The following is a 21,007-nucleotide window of genomic DNA, read 5'->3' as shown; positions in this document are numbered from 1 at the left end:
ATAAAGCTAGATAGAAAAAATCCAATCAAGTTATCTACAAAGTACTGGTACAAACAAAGGAAACCCTCTACTTTAGTACAAAAATAGATGCCAGTTGTGTAAATAAACTGTCAATTTCTTGAATCATGAACTGCTGAGTCAATCTGTTGCTGTGTTGTGGATTTCTAGCTGTAGTCGCTAGTGAATGTCTTCCTTCCTTCACTGTAATTCGTTATAGTGGAAGAAATGTCAAACTGCGACGTATTACAAGCGTGATATCAGAAAATGATGGTGAAAAATACAAATCTAAGACACAAGTCGTTGTAAATTAATGGCACTAACACAACATTAGGCATTCCTCTGCACTGTAGAGGTGTCTCATACACTAAAGCTGCTGCTTTAGTGTATGCCTCATTCAAAGGAAGAAGTCCTAACAAACCAAGCCTCTCATATCTCTGACCTGATGACTGATTAAAGAGCTTTGTTGAGGTGTTCCTCTCCTGTGTCATGATCTGCCTGCCCTCTTTCTCAGAAGCTCAACCAGAGTCACTGCTGCCGCCACCGTCCACTGGCAGGACCTGTTTGTTGTAAGCTGCTTTTAATGAGCGAACTCCAAGTCGCCGGCAAGAGTTTTTCACCTGTGCTTGAACTAATTCCAGCAGCCTGGCTGTGTGGCAATAACTTGAACTTGGGGAGCAAGGGTTCAGCATTTTCACTCATGGCCATTCAAACTTGGAAGTACCTGCCTGGAGGCATGTTTTGTTGGCAGTCCACCTCTTTTCATGAGCTCATTAATTTGTTGGTTCGCTTGCAGCAGCAGAAGCGCAAGTGCAAAGAGAGATGTTATGCACATATGATGGCTCTACTAAATAGAATGTGTTAAATATGGACAGTCATAAAGAGCACAGCAAGAAGTCTTAACAATGCTTTCAAATATAATGGAAAGCAGTGGATAGCAGTGAAGCTGCCCCATCATAAATATGGAGCTTCAAAAAATATAGGTAAAGAAGTGAATGGAGCATTTCACCTTGCTACCAGCTGTTTTTCAGTCTTGCAAAAAGGCATTTTGTTGCACAGATTGCTTCAAAGACAGCTGTGCAAGCAGCTCATAGCTGCAGTAAATGCATTTATGACGCACAGCGAGTCCAGGCATCAAAAGGTACAATTATACGAGAGCCGAGGCATCCATTCTGCTGACGTGTCTCCACGTGTGAACACAGGCAGTGTCTGTTGTCTGCAGTACTGTAACTTATTTCCTCGTATCACCTAATAAGATTTGCATTTACTCTCTGTGTGTTTTTAGTGTCCAAACACTGGACAGCTGTGAAATCCTCCTGGGCCCAGAAGTAACATACGGACCTCCTGGCCTGGATCTCTTCTGCCCGGTGGCCATGACCATCGCCCACTGTGCAGAGGTGGACGCCGAGAACTGGAACATCCAGCTCAAGAGGAGAACCCAGGACAGCAAATGGGAGGTGAGAGCTGCAGGGAGAATGTCCTTCAAGCACAGTGCAGCGCATTGCAATGTCACCTGGGCCATAGGCAACATGCAGAGAGCCATTCCACTTCCTATTAATCGTATTTTGCTTAAAACAGTTGCAGTCTACAAAATGTAGCAGGCCTTTGAGAGACAATTTTCCAATTAGTAGATAATCTCCTTGTTTGTGTAGTACACTTCATTGATGACACCATTAATATTTGATAACCAGGTATTAAAAGGGTAGCCAAATCACAACAGAAACTTCCAGGAGTTTGTATAAGATGCATCTGGCTGTTGGTGGTTGAAGGGGATGCTATCAGGAGCTAGCTGAATGGGTCATTCTAAAGAGTATTAGAGTAGTACTGTAGGGTGCCACATGTTCCTACGTATTCAGTTTGCAATTATATTTATATTTTTCAGATCTATTCAGATCATTTCTTGAAGTATGTTTAAACATGACAAAAAAACAGAATGAATATATAAAAAATTACAGCATTATTCCATTAAAAGTAAACAGTGTCCAGAAAGTGAGCTGCCTTTGCAGAGGTTGGCTCTGAGTGCTTCTTGTTATTTAATTTTATCAGCAATAAAAGGCAGTGCAAACCCTGCTACAGTAGATTATGAATGATAGTGAAGCAGAGATGTGTTGACCTAGCAGATAAACCAAAGAAAACACACATTATGTAGTCTATCTACTGATGACCTCAAGCATTGGGGACTGAAATCAGAGTGCCCTAAATACCAGTGGCCCATTCTTTTGCGTGAATTAGTAGGAGAATAGGACCAGTTTCCACCCATTGATCACCTTTCTCACTTCTCGTAAGCTACAGCAGTAATGGCCAAGCAGATACTGGCTCCATCATGCTTGTCTGAGATGATCCATCTCACATGCATTTCACCACTCTGCTGTTTCCACTGAACAGGGGCAATTTTTTGCCAGAGCAGCTCATATCTATGGAGCATGAAAGACACTTGCAGATGGAAATAAATGCCTATATTTATTTTCTGCTAGATATGCTGGAAGAGATTCATGGTTCCACACACCTGTTTAACAAAGATAAAAGCATACAATAAGCAAAAACACAGTGTGTTCCACTTCAGACACACTGCCAATTAGAACCACACTGCAGCTGTAATCAGTATATAGGATAAAGGAATTACACAAACAGTGTGCCCACCATACTGCTCTGTTGTTTACATGGTTAAATATAATTTGTTTATCCACGCAACTTCACTTCCAACAGATGCGTGTAGACACCTGGTGAAAAAATGTCTTCAGTGCTGAGGTGACAGGAGGAAATTCCTGTTCCTTGAGTTCTGGTTCATCCCTCACAGAAGCCATCTGCTTTTTAACGAGCTAATACAACCAATGCATAAATCTCAACTGCACAACAGCCTGCGTATCCCAGAATGAAGCAAATGCAGAAATAACAAAAATTGCAGGCCACTTGAGGCTGTGAGCGAGTCATTACTGATATACTCCAGTGTTAAAATGCATAACTTTACAGCTGGATAAAAAAATATATAATTAATGCTTTATTTACCAAGATACATTCTTGGTAAATAGACTTATTTTGTAATTTTGACTATAAAAGGAAAGCACTCCAGTCCTTTCAGGAAGCGTTTGATTTTCCCTCTATAGCAAAATGGGCATAACTAAGGTAAATAAAGGGTTAAGACCTAATACAAAAATGGGTTTTGGCCTCTATTGCTGCTTTAGCACTTTTAAACAGCTATTATGAGTTAATGTTTTTTAATGGCATAACCATTTAAAATGCATTGAGGGTTTGCATTATTATTGGCATATTCCTGCTCTGTCTCATGTTTTTCGAGTTGCAAGGGTTAGAGGCGAGGTATGCCCTGGAGAGGTCGCCAGTCTGTCGCAGGGCTAACACATAGAGACAGTCACAGTCACTCACATTCACACCTATGGGCAATTTAGAGTTTCCAATTAACCTGTCCCCACTAACTGCATGTATTTGGAATGTGGGAGGAAGCTGGAGCACCCGGAGAGAACCCATGTAAAGAGAACATGCAAATTCCACACAGAAAGACCACAGCCTGATGGTGGAATTGATCTCAGGACCTTGTTGTTGTGAGGCAACAGTGCTAAGGGTCACCATGCTGCCCCTTTCAGGAGGATTTCAAAAACAATTAGTCTTTCTGTGTAGTTCATTGCAGTAATAACCGTCTTAGAAGAATGCACTCAAAGCATTTCTGCGCTATGTTATTTGTGAACATAGAAACAGGTATCTGTTGTACTCATGTAGTTTATCTGGATATGGTCACTTCTCACGCTGAAAAAAACAGTACAATGGCAGCAGCTATCAAGAACCAGCAGGCAACATTACAGTGGCTACGTCTGTTTTTTATATAAAGTCTCAACAATCTGTAAGCCTAATTTGCTTTCAACCTTAAAGCTGAAAGAAAAAGACGGTTTTAAATTAACAGTGAATTGGTTGATACACAGGTATTGCTTGTAGTGACCAGTTTTACCAACTACGTTGTTCGAGTTATCTCTGCAGAGCTTTTCTAACAGTCTATGTAAGCAGGTGTTTTCAGGGACAGGGTAAAAAAAACAGGGAATATTCTTGCCTGCTTGCTGATACAGAGCACAGTTCATCAGTTCACCAAAAATCACACCTCTCCTTCCACTACCACCATACCCAGACAATAATTGTTTTGTTGCAAGCCCCTTTTAACAACCACCTCTCCGCCAGATCGCAACTCTTTCACTTGCACTGGAACTAATTCCAGCAAGTAACCTGAGTAACCTGTGTAGCAGTAACCTGAACTGAAGGAGCAAGAGTCTCCCAACATCCAGCGCTCACAGGCAGTCAAACTTCATTCATCAGGTGGACAGAAACAAAATAGAGAAAAGAAATAAATAAAAACACCTGCTTTCAGCTTTTCTGGTGTGTAGATTGTTCTCATTTGCCTCAACATTTGCATTCTATCTTATAGTCTGAAGTCCTTAGAGCGGTAAAACTATAAAAATGTCAAAAGAACGGAACGCAGCATTAACTGCATTACACTATCAGCTTAAACATAGAAGTATGGTTATACGGTGTGGTTTTAGCATGCATGCAACTTCATTGGAGTATATTGAGCAGTAAATTAAACTCACTGTTAACATCAGGATTGTTTGATAGTAAAATTTCCCCTTGGTTTATAATTTGGGACAATACCCGCAGTCAGTCTAATAAAAGGATGTTAAAGTCATGTCTCGTAACATTAGATGCCAGGGTTTGTTGACTCTCGCCCTCCTTCTGACAGCTGACCTTTACATGTGTGCTTTGTGTGGCAAAAGGTAGAGTTACCGTGACATGTGACTTGTGAATAACGTGTTAGCCATAAAAGAATGTTGGGACTTTTGTGGGGAAGCCAATTGATCCGGGCTTATGCTCTCTGTGGGTCCAGAGGGTGACATAAGGCCACACTGTGGTAACACTGCCAGTACGGCGGGAGGAAAATAAAGAAACAATTACAGCATGTAATGGGCTGGAAGAGGCATGGCTGCTGTCAGCTAGTGGGAAGACTTTGGGGGTGGGGTGTGTGTAGGTATCGATTAGTGGATCAGGAAAAGACATGGCACAGGGAATTAAGACGTGAGGCAATCAGGAGGAGAATCATGGAGATTATTTCTGTGCTGACCATCATTCTCCATTTACCCCCGCCAACACACCAGCCGCTCTGGGCACAACCAAGCATCTCAGCTCTTACAATGTGTTTTATGTTTCTCGCTAGCAGCTTTAGTCTGATGCTTTGCAACAACGAACCAAGTGCAGTGTTGCTTTCATCTGGATTTTAGCATCAGCAGAGGTAGATAAGAAAATGTGCATTTTTGACTAGGCCCCACTATGTATTTGTGACCTCAAGTCACAGACACAGTTTTGTTCCCCCATTTGCTCAACTTCAAATCGCACGATGATCATTTCACAAGCATTTAACCACCACTGCATGTTGACTCAGCTTCTGTCATTTGGTGGAATTGCTGTCATTGTCTTTATTGGGTGCATTTAGCTCCAGTGGCCTCATGGGAGCAGGAATTTGATGCACCCACACTGTTAATGTGCCATATCATAATGGATTGCATTTATATAGCGCTTTTCTAGGCACAATTCCACTATTCATTCACTCTCACATTCACACACTGGTGGAGGCAAGCTACGGTTGTAGCTACAGCTGACAGAAGCGAGGCTGCCATATCGCCCAATCGGCCCCTCTGGCCAACACCAGTAGGTAGTAGGGTAAAGTGTCTTGCCCAAGGACACAACGACCTGGACAGAGAGAGCAGGGGGATCGAACCGGTTACAGATGAGCTTCCCAACCCCCTGTGCCATGGTCGCCCCATAAATCCAGTTCCAGCAGTTGTAGCACACCAGTCTGTTTCTATAACTCACTGAGCACTCAACCTCCATAGAAAAACATGCCCCCTTAACAACACTGCTGCATTGTTCCAATGAAAAGTAGAGACGAGTGGTTTATGTTAGCTGAACATTTTACATCATTCCAGTGCAGCAAGCAAAATTGCTGCTCAGTTTTTACTGCTAACTGACTGTTTTTGGAAGATCACCTACCTGCCCATGCTTTCACATGACTTATATGCTGTCTATAATACGGCAGACCTGTGCACACATACATGCTTTTCAGCATCTTTATTAATTAAGTAGTGGAAAATGTGTATTTCCCAACCAGTTAGCGAGTATTTGCTAGACGTCTCTGGCTGTCACTTGGTAAAAGTGGTCTAAAAGAGGTGCTGCAAACACACAAACCAGAAAAAACAGAGGAAAAAGTAAACAATTACATTTTCATTGTATAATTTAATGGCTATGACCATCCCTCACTGTGACCTTAAGTCTAACATCAGCAAGAACCCCCAGAATGACCTACAGTTCCATAATGCAGTCTTGTTACTAGCAGTGGAGTTTAAAGTCGATCAGATGGACTGTTGCAGAGACATGTGAGGAACACACACACACACACACACACACACACACACACACACACACACACACACACACACACACACACACACACACACACACACATAAAAAGACTCCTTCTTTTAACATTAAACGCTTTTTCATTCCAACAGTGTCAGCGTTTTCTTTCTTTTCTCCTTCCCCTCCAGTAAAGAAGATTGTTTTCACTGGTCTGGATGACATCCCGAGAGCTTAATCTCAAAACCCATAGGAATAAAAAGCCCCAGTTGCTGTTGTCACTTTGCATTATTTGCTAGTGTTTTTGAACAGCAAGCAACAAGATGATAACAAGACATGTGGGGAAGGAAGGGTGGCATGCAGGGGGGGTGATGTAGTCAAGAGAATATTCAGTCAGGCAGTAATAAGCTGACGTAAAGTTTTTTGTGAAACCCGAGCACGGGTCAGAATAATGAAGAGCGCAGGTTTGCCCCCCGGCTGTTGTGGTGGTTGTCGGCACTTAAAAGAGCTTGTTATTTAGGCTGGATTTGTCAGCTCTCTACACTGTCTGCTTTTGTCCTGAATAATGTTTTTCTGAGCCGCCTTGAAGAATATTCAAGCACAGCAGCCTACATACGCAAACCTCAAACTTCATCTAAACAATTTCAACAATAGCTTCTTTCTGACAGTGAAGTGTGCACATTGGGTTTTGCAAATGGAAAGGAATGGAAATGTACTCATAAATGTTTTATATATTTACATTTTGTTAAACATAAACTCAGTCTGCATCACATAAACTAAAGTAACAGCAGGACTGGAGCCTCCAAAAATGAGTCAGTCTCCGGTGTAACCATATTCTGGACAGCGATGTCTCTTTCTTACATAGAATAAAACCAAGGCTCTGCTGATAGCACTACTAAGGTTAGCCAAACTAATCTGACACTGCACGTGTGTATGCAGAGCAAAAGTGTTGTTCTTTTCATCAAGATTTAAAACGTGATTTGATTAACAGTTAATGCTGGTGAAACATAACATTGCATCCATTTTACAGTACATGTATATTACATGTTGTTAAATGTGGAAGGCTTTAGACAAATACTTTGGTCTCAGGATCATGGTTTGGTTTCCAGTATTAAACATCAGCTCTGCATTTGTAACAAAATGTTAATTCGGAGTCTGTAATAATAATCCATGGAGTCTCTGTAAGTGTGTCTGCTTGTGTGTACAGTATGTGTCACTCCTTTAGTTTTCTTGCCAACCATTTATACAGTCTACTTCAAATGTGGTTTGGGGTGTTGATGGGGACCAGAGACAGACCCCACTGAGTAACTGAGATTATCTTGTGGCTCTTCTATGGGTTAGGGTTTTGTTTGAGGTGGAGGCTAGGTTGTCTTTGTTAGTGAGCAGCATTGTCATACCAACAATAGTCAAGAAAACTGACAGATGCCCCAGTGATGTCACAGAATGAGAGTCAGGAAAATACAGGATTGTGAAAATTTTTAAATGAAATCATCGAGAAAGATAAAACCTGCCTGTATATGATTTCATTTGTGATCAAAACAAATGCTGTTAGAAAGAAGAGATTCACATGGTACTAGCAACCACGTGAATTATGAATCCCACTGAAACTCACTAATCCCACTGCTACTGGCAACCAAGAAACATGTTCGTCAAAGTATGGGATGAGTTTGACTGTTGTATGGACATGTATCGTGCATCTGGAGAGGGGGCAAATTGAGCACTTGTTTTGTATGGAAAACTTTAGCTTCAGCCATGTATTTTAAAATTTACTGCAAGCTGCTGTGTCCATTACTTAAAAAATAATCTTTTCAAATTGGGTCACTCTTATTGAGGAGAAGAGATTTAAATTAAGCGTGCAACCTGATTTGCAAACCTTTACAACATGCAATTTACCCATAATGGCTTCAGTTAAGCCAAACAAAACCATTTCTTACTTTTTTCAATTGATATTGTAAACAGTGCAACTTTTGTGAATAAGCCGTGAAACCAACCACATCTATGAAGGCTATTTGGAGATCACGCTAAAACACGTTTAGCTCTATTTAGTAAATCTGGTTCTTAGTAGAGATGGCACGATACCACTTTTTTATGTCCGATACCGATACCGATATCATAAATTTGGATATCTGCCGATACCGATATGAATCCGATATAGTGTGTTTTTTAATCAATAACTGTTTTTTTTATATCTTGCTGCATTTTGTATAAGTTCATACTCAAGTTTAAATAAACAACAACACTAAAGCTATTCTGTTATACCTGTATGTAAAAATACACTGCACCCAAAATATTTCATAGTTCAGCAATACTGATCAATCTAATAAACTTAAACCTACTCCATCCTCCCTATTCTGATGTTTTAAAGAGTACTTAGCAGAAATATTAAGCAACCTAACTAATAGCAAGCAAAAAAAAAAAAAATAGGGAACCACCCCCCCACCCTCCACCTCATGATTCTTAATCGACGTAATCAACTTTAATTTGATGCAGGTTGGAAAAAAATGCATATAATTAAATAGATTCAACATCTTTCTTCAACAGAATTGCAGACTGCACAAATGGTATCTTCCCAAAGATACTGGTGGCGCCAGTGTCCGGCAGCCTCTGTCAGTGCGCCCCAGGGTGGCTGTGGCTACAATGTAGCTGGCCATCACCAGTGTGTGAATGGGTGGATGACTGAATGTGTAAAGCGCTTTGGGGTCCTTAGGGACTAGTAAAGCGCAATATAAATACAGGCCATTTACCATATATACAATAATGGACTTCTATACATTTTACATCAGATTAAAACTTTGGGTGTAAGATTCAGATAATTATTTATTAAAAGCTAGATATTTTAAATGAGAATAAGAAAGAAAAGTATGTCTTTGTGCCCCCTTTTTCCTGTTAATGCGCAGGGAAAACATTGCTAGATCCGCCCCTGCACAGTTACCTGCCGTCAGCTATGTAGAAAAGGATCCTGGTGTAGAAAGTAATATTAAATAAATTCTAACAACAGCTTTTCAAGGTTAAACGTGCTGCTGTTGTTCAGCCGCTGGTTTCCTCTTTCTGGTGCGAAGTGGGCCAAAAACAAACAAGAGAGACGGACTCGCGACAGAAAAGCCGATCGGCTGATCATTAAGCAGTTTCATGATTGAAGTAGCAGCAGGAGAGGGAGGGAGAGAGAAGAGGCAGTCGCTCCATATATTGGTTGTTAAGCTTAACGTGGGAATGCTTTACAAACATTCAGAGATGAACTTACACACTTGCTGTACTGCTCTCTGGGATCACTTCCTCAGAGATGAAATGCTGGTTTGAGGCTACAAATACACACAGCCGTTCTATCACGTGAGCACACTGCTCCGACGTGCTACGATTATGGGCCGAGATACGCCATGTTGCAAGTTTTGTGAGGTGCCTTTTTGATATTTAATGGATCAGATTTTTTATTTCTCTCCGATATCCGATCCAATAATTTACGTCAGTATCGGACCGATACGTAATATCGGATCGGTCCATCTCTAGTTCTTAGTTGCTAAAGTTTATTTTGCCTGCTGTCACTTCAGTGACATTCTATGTGGTTTGCTGTTCTTCCTCAGCCTGTGGTGACACACATTTATATTAACAGCACAGCTAAATAAATTTAAAAAAATTAATCCCCACACACCCCATCCCCACTCCCGTCACCCTGCATCAATAAGTGAAAGAGAATGGATGGAAATTCCCAGTCTTGCAATTGGTTTTGTTTTTCCAAATCTACTAATACACTTTATCAACTCACCTGCTGATTTCCACACTCTATTTAAATCAGAATGTAACACATGTATTCTGTTACATTCTTACATAAATGAGAGAATAAAATGGCTATGAAGTGCAGGTCACTCTTATCTACTTTAAGTCACCCGAGTGATCTTCAAAGGTGCAAAGGTAGCTGCCTCACTCACTAATACAGGGTACTTCTCTGCAGTTATCACACCAACAGAAATTGTACACAAGTCAATGCCAAATTACATAAAACAAGTGTTAGTTTCATCTCACTTCCCTCATTTGTTATATCCTTGCCCGTGTCCACCTTTATAATCTCTTTCTGAGATGCCACCAGATGCTGCTGCAGATTAGAAACCATGTCAGCTCTCCTGGGTCACTCAGTCAGAGATAAATGCCGTTCTGAAGGGCTCTTTTTGTTTGCTCACAGTTTAGTATGTTTGGGGGGTTTAAAACTCCCTTCCCTTTGAGTTCAAGTTCATGTTTACGTAACCCTGCCTTTTTAAAGTTTGCAATTGTGCAAGAAAAAAATCTTTTCAGTGTAAGAGGGCAATTTCTCAAGATGTGCAAGTGTTTTGAATGAGACGGAGGGGAAGAATAGAGGGGAAACGAATGAATACATGATTCGTGTCGCTTTGAGATTTCACTCTAATATTAAAAGGGCGCAGAGATCCTTAGAGCTTCTTGGTTGGAAATAATGATCCACCACTGAGGCCTAACCTAAAGAGAGAGAGAGAGGAGCTTGAACAATCATAATACCTGCAAATGCCTGGTGCCATTAAAATACCCTCATTTCGGCTGTCATTAAAATGCACATGACTCACAGAAGACTCCTCAACACTCCCAGCCACGCTATAATGTTATTCAATGCCATATTGCACTGTGTTAAGTTTTGCTTATGAGCATGCAGGAAGCAGAAGTGCAAAATGCATAAACATAATCACAGGAGTCCCAGGCACCTGACAGGAATGTAGCTGAAGTAGTAACATTTAAATCTGTTTGAGGAGCACGGTGCCTCAGAATATCTGAGCCTGGACTCTGACCTGGCCAAGAGAATTTATTATTCACTGATTTGGAATATGGTTTGCATGTGCACATTCTGTTGTTCCATATGAAGGACATGGATGGTGTTCTTGTTCATTTCAGTCCAAAATCAACATGTAATGCCAAATTAACCCAAAGCATATTAGATTCCCTCTTGCAGACTACACCCATGTCCTCAGGGTCATATTCTTAAGTCCTACGAGGGTAAAATATATTAAGTCTTTTAAGCAGGAAGTTATGCCAGGGCTTAGGACGACATGCAGCGTTCTTCTATAAGGGTACCGAATACCACGAAGCCAGCCTGATATTTGGTAAACATACCTTCAACAGGAGAAACTCCAAAGATTGCATGGAAAGAGCACGGGATTAGGGAAATGCCAAAGACTTCAGAGAATATGTCAAAGGAAGATATCGAAAAAGATTTAAGCTTTGGTCAAGAGAAAAATCGGTGTCTGTTTTTTTGGATAGAGAACGAGCAACTGATGTAGGAATCATCTTCAACTGGAGACTATTTTTAATCTGAATACAGACCTGGCACTGAACGCGTTGTCTGCAAAAAATTCTGAACTGTTTGGATGCAAAGCGTTTTAGTGAGAAATTCATCCTCATCCTGGAAAAAGTTGACATTAAGCGATGATGAGCTGATCCATACGTTTCTAAACGGGAAAAGGAAGAAATTCTAAGGTTGATCCAACTGTCATTAGAAGGCAGGAGCAGGGAGAAGTTAATGGTTTAAGCCAAGAGCTGAATTATCACAATGGCTTTAGTACATAATTCATAGGGGTGCAACGATACACAAAATTCACGGTTCGGTTCGATACTTTGGTGTCACGGTTCGATATTTTTTCGATACAAAAAAATGTTCATGCCTTTTTAATTTGTCATTTATTAAAATTATAAATATATATTTTAACTCAAAAGTACAGTTTTTAAATTTAACCCTAACCCTTGTGCGTGTTTTTTATTTTGACAGCGAATGCGCACCTGCGGACCACTTATGTGCAGCCCTGGTTATTTAGCTCGTCATATTGCAGCCACAGAAATTCTTTTGTCCATGAAACCATAAAGCTGCACTTTCTTTTTGCCTTATAGTCTGATTTGTCATAACTTCTCAGTTTTGTGGTAAGCTTTTCTTTGGCTGTCACTTCTTCACCCTGACCTGTCTTATTTGGCTCAGCAGAACTAAAATATATATCTGTCTGTGAAGGTCATCGTAGTCAAATATAAATCCTGCTGCTTTTACACACGTACTCACATAAGCTCAGCGATTCTCTGCGCGATCAACCTCTCACATGTTTAAGCTTGCTGCGGGAGATTTCACTTGTCATGTTTGCATAGTAAGCTAACAATTAATAAGACTATGTCAGAGGAATTGGTGCACAAATTATCATCACTCACAGATCAGTGCTGTCATTGCAAAGTGAAAGCAAAAAAACAAGCGCAAATTCAAACGCGATTTCAATATGTCACATATTGACAGTGGCTCACCGATGCCAATGACATAATTACCCAGCTACATTTCTGAAAGAATGCAAAAGCATTGACATATATTTTTCCTTCCTGCAATAGCCCGACGGGCAGGGCAGAGATAGATTTTGGTAGCCCGACTGAAAAGATCGCTAGCCCCGGGACGTCGGGCTAGCGATATTGCGAGCCCTGTATCTGATTGAGGAATCACTCATCTTTGGAAAAAGAGAGTTTATTACAGAGAAATGGCTCTTTCCAAAATAAAAGCTATACTATCCGCTTCTTCTGGGCTATATTCTCAGCAGCATATTAAACATATAAGGAGAATCATGTGCTAACAGCTGTCTAAATGACTCGGCTAAAGTTAGTAGCATGCTTGCTTGTTTTTTTTCTGCTTCCACTTGTCTTTGCACTAGGATGATGTCGGTGTAAATGTGCAGTCATATTCGTTGTGTTCCCACTAGTGCTTTCAGGTTAATCTCGTTGAAATGACCTTAACGCCACAACACGGCAAATCTCCGTTAACGAGCTACCGCCGATCGCCCCGTGCATGGGGCTAGACGGCCAACACGTTAACGAGCTAACTGCGCTAACACACTAGCTCCCACCCATGTAATTGAGCATTGCATGGCACATCCAACATACTGTTTTACTTTAGTGCATGACTCGCTTACCTTCAGGGTCATACGTCACATGAAAACCAAAATAATTCCAAACGCCAGATCTGAATGAGGGTGCGGGAGGTGCATGTTGTAAGGAGAGCTTAACTTCTGTCTCGCTAGCTTGCCCTGCGCTCTTCCTTCTGATGATGCTGTCTGTGTTGAGCGCTCAGTGAATCTGCGTTCGACTACTCCGCCTAGGCTGCACTGTCGAGCCTAGGCGGAGTAGTCGAACGCAGATTCACTGAGCGCTCAACACAGACAGCATTGTCAGAAGGAAAGTTGATAAAATAAATTAAAAATTTTGTATTGTTCGATACATATGCGTACCGAACCGAAAGCACTGTATCGAACGGTTCAATATCGATACGAATATCGTTGCACCCCTAATAATTCAGGATGTCAGTGCAGTATTTCCATATCATTCTATATTCGGTACCGCTGTATGTTTCGAGTTACAAGAGCAGTTGCTGTCAAATGCAGTGGTCTGATTGGTCAGATCTGTTTATATACACAGGAAAAATAAAGCTTGATTCAAAAAAATAAATGCTTCAAATTTGTCCTGTGAAACTGTGAACCACTTCATTAAGAATTGTGGAAAAGTGGAAAATATTCACACAAATTTGGTGTGTAAAGAGTTTAAAAGTAACTCACTGTATGGACACAAATGGACACAAAGTCATTTTAGAACCAATTCCTGCCACTTGGCAGCCAGGCAGTTATTCTGTTCAATCTCCTAAAGGAGTTCTTAAGCAATCTGAAAAGATCCACAACTTTAATTTCAATGCTCACATTGTCCATAGGAGCCAGTGATACGATGGATAACACTCTAAAAGTTTGGTAAATTTGCACCAAAACATTTAAAAACCTCCCTCAAACCAATGAAGCTCACACAATTGAAACTGTCATTGACCTCAGCTGTGCAGAACAGTCATGTAACAGAATTACTTATGCATTTTCCATTTTGGTTGTTGATTAGCTTTGGGTGGTAGAGGTGGGACAACTACCAAGTTGAGAATCCTATTGGAGAATTTTATGAAGCGTATTTTGGGATTGGATGAGCACCATCTGGTGAAACTGACCCTGAGCAGAGTGTCTCTCTACCAGCATTCATCCAGCTTGAGCCTCAATTCCCATTTATCTTTTAACAAGAAAAGAGAAGGTCCTTAAGATCAAATCCTCAAGATAAACTGAGATTTCACATTTTTGTTCACTTACAAAACGTTCTGCATATCAACTCAGGATACTGTATAATAGAGGCTCCCAAACAGTGGAGAGCCTCCTCAGCAGGATGAAGGAGAGTTGAAGAAACGAGTACAGAGGGAATGTTCTAAAAAATAACTGGAACTCAGATATTATATTCCAGCCTGCTGAACTGCCCTGGTCACAACATGGTCAGCAGTAACAGTGACAGCAGGGGCTGTGACTCACAGCTCATGGAGGCTAGGTGCATTTTAAAATCAGATAAACCAGTTTGCTTTTAGAACATGCACGGTTTCTCTGAGTCATAACTCAACAGAGATATTTATAATAAGCAGGTCTGCCCCGACAGTAGATTTTTTCTTTAAATTTTAAATCAAACTTTGATCAAACTAATTTTAAAATAGTATTTGGTCATTCTAAGGGGTTTCTGGTCAGATGTGAGGTCCCCTACTAAAGTTTCAAGAACAACAACCAGCCTCAGCTGGTCACAGCCTCCAACAGGAGTTAAAGGCATTAAGAGATTGGCTCATTGGCAGGCAGGCTAAGAGACAGTTGTTGGTCGTCTTTATTGAGGTTCATTCTACAGAAATCTTGTTAAGACTTTATAATGATAGATCTTTTAGACCAAAGTGTTTCTTTGGTTCATCTTGGCTCAGGGTAAACGAGTTGATCACATTTTCCCCATATCTGTGATATCTATGTTTATGTTTAGTGTCTGTTCTCTTTGTTGTTTGTTGTTTTATGTTTTCATTTCTTCTTCACGTTTTGTTTTTACTTCCTTTGTGTGCAGTACTTCCTGTCTTTGTCTTTTTACGCCACTTTTACGCTTTAATTTCATTTACATAAATTAGTTCCTGTCTTTGATTTTTGTCTCCTCATTCCTTGCTGCTTTGTTTCATTTTCACTCACGTTTTACTTTTGCACATGGTTAGATTAAAGCTCTAAATGAGAAATTTTAAGCAGAAAAAACTATTTAGTTAGGTTTCAGCATCATTACTAAATGGAAGGTCCATTGGTTAGTTTATCTTGATTTCCTTTGCTTTTTCTTTTAATTTTAGCTAAAAAAAAAAACAAAAACAAACTCTACCCTAAAAAAAAGTCTTTCTAAATTCACCGTGGCTTACACTTCCTGGGGATGTCATTACTTAATCTCCATTTTGAACTCACCAGAGATTCATGACTTTAAGTTCCCTTGTGTATCAAAGAGATCCTCTGATCTTTATAGTACATTAATGGATACATTGCAAATATTTTATGCTCAGCATCGGGCCCATTTCAGAAGAACTCTCATTAAGCAGCTCCACAGAGCAGCTGCTGTGCTGTTGTGAAACTACTTTGTGTTGAGACACACTCCCGTTTCTACGGTGAAAAAGAGACAGAAGTTTATTTCCAAATTGCTCCAAGACCATCATACACAGTAGGTCAAAACATGTATATTGACCAATAGGTTGTACACTGATGTAGTTAGGGTTAATGCTGGTGTTTAAATAAACGCGTGGAGGTTTGCTGTTTTGTAAGACATGTTTGCTGGTAACATGGCTTCTAATTGGCATGTTTCCAGTTAACTTGATTATTTGAGGAGGAATAAGTTGTGCTCCTCAGGCTGTGTTTTGGTACACTGTTTGGTCTCACAGCTCCTCATTAAACTGTCTAATCACACGGATTTCATGGATTCTGTCTGCTGCAGCTTACTGCGTGACAATAATTGTGAGATGGTTTGGATAAATAATCAAAAGACGATATCTGAAGGTGAATTTTGAGGCTCTTGGCCTTCTCCTGCCTGGATTATTCTGATTCCTTTTGTCTGGGGAGTAGGTTTACACAAATCTTTGCTAATCATATACCATTCACAGTTTGTCTTCAAGTATGTTCCCTTTGAGTGAGGTTTGGAGAAAATAGAACTGCTTTCCAGTTGCTGTTGCTGCCTCATAAATAAAACACTCAGCATTGTTTATGATGACTATTTTGCGTCCCGCTATGTACTAACATCATCTGTTATGTCAGAAATACTTTTGTACACTCTCCCGAGACTGGTTACAACCTGTGTGGGTTTTTGCTTTGTGATTTAAACCTGCATTATGTTACCTACGTACATCATTATTCAGCAGCAGTGGACTAGAATCCATAATACATTCTACTGTATACAGAAGTTCATTTGCAGAGTTTTCTTACTGAGATGTCTCTCGCCAGCTCTCGGCATGAATATTTACCTCAGCGACTCACTCTGTTGCAATAAGTATCGCAGTGGAACAGCCTCGAAAAGCGTGTAAGATAAATTCTGCCTAACCCTAATCCTTTATTGGAAGCTGTTCTAAAGTTTTGTAACTTTTAATCAGGTGATTGAATCACGTGACAACCAAACCAAAACAGGTGCTGTGTGAAGAAATGAGCAAATAATTATTTATTGCTCCCAGAAAGCTGTAACTTTCTGGGAGCAATAAATAAGTGAAAATTGGAGCCCTGCAGTCTGCGAGCTGTTTATTTTCTTGTTTCTTCTTTTTTTGTGTCTGTTAACTAAATTGACTTGAAATATGCAATAAACACTTCCCGGGGGAAAAAAGGCCGTAATAGTATAGAAACTGCAAATTGTGTTGTATGTAATGACTTGTAATACAAATTGCAAATGGAAGTATGTGTATGATGTGCATAGAGGACATACTGCACAGTACTGAGTTTGAAAATGTGTCAAAATAATGAATATGAACCTGTTTATGAGACTTTATGAAAAGATTGTGGCAACGGGCAACATGAAAAGGTGACAGTAGATGTTTTTAAAAGAGAAATATAACCTCATGGTTCCCTGCATTTCTTGCCGCATATAGAATTGAGTTTAAGGTGTGTTTATTTATTTTTAAAGCCATACAAAATTGACCTTGGTTTACAACCACAGGACCTGCGCAAGTATTCTTGAGTCATGTCATCTTGTGATGACGACATTGGCTACATGGTCATTTTGAACCAAATTTATTGTTACACTTCTAATCAACAGAAAATAGCTCAGTGTGTAAAGCATGAATTTTGAACTTAGGTAATCTCATATGCATGTTTTCAATTTTTTAGATAATTCCTTCTTTTATTTTTGTTTTTTTATGTTTATTTTTCTGGCTTTTAACCTGTTTTCTGTCTGCTTTTTTATTGTTTACTGTCCTATAATGTGTACTGCACTTTCTTGGATTTGATTTTTGTGTTTTAATAAGAGGTACAGCCTTTCTCCCAGTGCAGGGACCTCTGTGGTGGAGCAGCTCAACACAGAAATGATGAAATATTTACATTAGAATTTTAGCTAAATGAGTTTACAGGTTAGGCCTAAAGAGATTCCCTAAATCCAACTTGTTTTTTCAAGTATATGCTTACTCTTAGAGTTTATGTATGGTAGTTTAAGAAGATCTGTGTGTAAAAAGCAATGTGTCAAAGGCTTGTAATAATTTTGACTATGGATCACAGTGGTATCACAGATTTTGCTCTCAGTTATTGATGAGTGCAGTTCTGTTCAGAAATGCAGTATTTCCTAAAACATTTTAAAACAGCATAATAAAAACTGACTGACAGTTTGCGATTAACTGGCTTTTTCCTACATGATCACATCTATTGTTTCTTGTGTTATATCTCACTCTCAGGAGCGACATTAGACATTAAGATTAAGACATTAAAGACATTTATCAGATGAGTAACAACAAAAATCTGTTAAAGACTATACTATTATTCCTATTATCCCTCTGAAAGGAGGGAGTATCTGTCTGTCTGTTTATTAGCAGTGTAGTGTCCACAGTGTACAACATATCATTTTCAAATTTTGTGTGATGGTAAATACCAGTGTTTGGTGAAAATCAGGTCAATGTCAAAATCAAGGTCACACCAAATATGAAAATCAGTAAAAACATACCTACATTACCCCCAATTGTTTATGGATGGTCTTCAAACTTGAAAACTAGGCTAGGCTTGGGTGACATGAGTACCTAGGTTGGCTAATAATTTGACCTTGACCTTCATTGTTAGTGCCCAAGGTCGAGGCCTAGGAGGCCAATCATTTCAGCCAATTCTGCTCCAATCATATGAGTAAAGATGATAAAATACACCATTTTAGTATCTAATGCAGGGGTGGCTAACTCCAGGCCTCGAGAGCCGGTGTCCTGTAGGTTTTAGATATCACACTGGGTCAACACACCTGAATCAAATGATTAGTTTATTAGGCCTCTGGAGAACTTCAAGAAATGTTGCAGAGGTAATTTAGCCATTTAAATCAGCTGTGATGGATCAAGGACATCTAAAACCTGCAGGACACCGACTCTCGAGGCCTGGAGTTGGACACCCATGATCTAATGCTTTGAGGTCAGGGTTACATGAATTAGGCGAAGTCGAGCACAAAAGTCAAGCTCATGAGCCACATCAACCGATGGCTCACCTAACACTCCTCTACACATCCAACAGGCAAACACATGAGGATTTTAAGCTGCTTTAGTCTGCAAGCCTCTTTGCAATCTACCACCACACCATTTCGTCCTTAAGTTCCACATCTAATTGAATCAGTCATTAGTCTTTGTTTTTTCTACTGGAAGTGTAAAAAGCTATCCTCTCATCACCTTTATTCTATAGAATAAACGCTGGACAGTGGCATGCTGACAAATATAAATTAATGCTGATGGGCTAAAGCTTCTCCTGACTGAATTACATTTGTTAACATATATACGTGAATTGATTAAAGATAATGTCTTCATGTGTTTCACCTCTTTTTCTGTGACAGGAAGTGATGTCAGTGGAGGAGGAATCCACCTCATGTTATTGCCTGATGGACTCGACAAGCTGCCACTTGCTGCTGGACCAGCCAGGTTCTTACGCCCTCGTGGGTGAGCCCCTGACGCAGGCTGCCATCAAGAGGCTGAAGCTGGCTGTGTTCGGAACCATGGAGGTTGGCTCCATGAGCTACACCTTGCGGGTGTACTGTGTGGACGACACGCCACATGCCTTTCAGGTGCGCCCTTTTTGTTCATGGTTGAGCTATGATTGTGCTTTCCATGTGCTGTCCAGGGTCTAATTTATCTGCAAGAGGCCAGTAATAAAGGCCTGACTAGGGTTTAGCTTCCTTGCACTAAACCTGACATTATAAACTGCTAATTCCCAGGGCAAAACTAATTTAGTGCTGGACTGGTGTATTTAAAAACAGCTGCTAAAGTGGAACCTTTGGATGTATGGCTGCACTCCCCTATGCTTTGAGGTAGTTCCCGGTTTTATTTGATCTCTCATTTATTGGAGGTTATTTTATTTTTTAATGTACAAAAAGAATGTGTCAGGTAAAATGTTTATATATGGAACATTTGAAATGGGTCGTAGCTGCAATGCCAGCATCTTACGGAAATACATTTACAAGACATACTTACAACTCCACCAATGAAGGGTTTATTACACATATTGCTCATTTCTATATGTAAACCCAGTACATTCATGCAGGTTTGTTTCTTAGTAGCATTTCCCTTTACATGTTTTTGCCCTTCTTTTTTTAAAAAAAAAAATTGGGTACATGATCCACAACTTTACTGTTTCTGTTTACTCTCAAAAGGCAGGCAGCTACTTATAGTAATCTAAAGGCAAGCACTCTGAGTTAGCAAGTGATAGATTTAGTCGTCTAACAGTCACATTACCTTTATGTGCTTGTAGAGACTTTAAAAAGTGAAAATTGCCACCTTACAAAAAACTTTTAGTAGTGTCAACTTTGAAAGGCGTTATGACATCAGTCATATGTTACGCCCTGCCCATAGGTGGCCAGAAATTTTCAGGTTAGTGCAGATTTAAAGGATCACTGATGTTTTTTGGTCTGACACTTGCCTTGATGAAATAAATGGACTTCCATGCAATCAATCTTACTCTGAGAAAGAGCCCCCCTCACTCCAACAAAGACACACACACACACACACACACATACACACATAGATACAAACCTTTTTTTCAGGTCTTGTAGTATATGCTGTTTCCACTGGTGTGTTTAGTGAAGCATAATCTTTGAGCTGCGCAAACCTCCTGCTAGTTCTCTGTCCTGATGTTCGTCAGCAGTTGTCATTTGGGTTTTCTACTTTCACTTCCAAATCAATAAAAACAAATCCGTACATAACAGACTTGGCTGATTTCTATCTGCTGGATCTACATAAACTGTTTTTTCAGCTAAATGCTCTAGTCATACCTTGCACCCTCTATTGTGGTACAGTACAGAGTTTGACTTTGAACTATTAGCACACCTTTTCTGGCCATGATCAACAAAAGAAGACATTATTTGTCATGTTTTACACCTATGGTAGGATTTTATTGTGTTGTATTCCCAGCTTTTAAAAAGGAAATTTCACAAATTCAGTTCCAGCTATTGACAGTATAAAAGATGGATGTAGCTGCTGTGATGTCACCTGTTGGCTTCTAAACTCACGTTTTGAAACCTCAAGGTGAACATGTCCGCCATCGTTATTTTGGTTGAAAGAGACTGCATAAGAGAAAACCTGCAGTAA

The 21,007-nt window shown here is 40.0% G+C and overlaps 1 protein-coding gene across 1 annotated transcript in view; it reads left to right on the top strand.

The window, feature by feature from the left end:
- The window catches only part of LOC146657074 (netrin receptor UNC5D-like), a 289,291-nt gene that overhangs the window by 234,870 nt on the left and 33,414 nt on the right, over positions 1-21,007 (top strand). Inside the window, exons 12-13 of the mRNA XM_085424935.1 lie at positions 1,283-1,454; positions 19,261-19,488. Coding sequence (XP_085281061.1) covers positions 1,283-1,454; positions 19,261-19,488 — 400 coding nt within the window. The remainder of the gene's footprint in view (positions 1-1,282; positions 1,455-19,260; positions 19,489-21,007) is intronic.

This window comes from Rhamphochromis longiceps, linkage group LG12, assembly GCF_057381845.1.
Source record: "Rhamphochromis longiceps isolate RC_006_pf linkage group LG12, R_longiceps_female_GT1.1, whole genome shotgun sequence".
Lineage (NCBI taxonomy): Eukaryota > Metazoa > Chordata > Actinopteri > Cichliformes > Cichlidae > Rhamphochromis > Rhamphochromis longiceps.
Note: the sequence above shows the minus strand (reverse complement) of the source record. Positions and strands in the feature narration are given on the sequence as shown.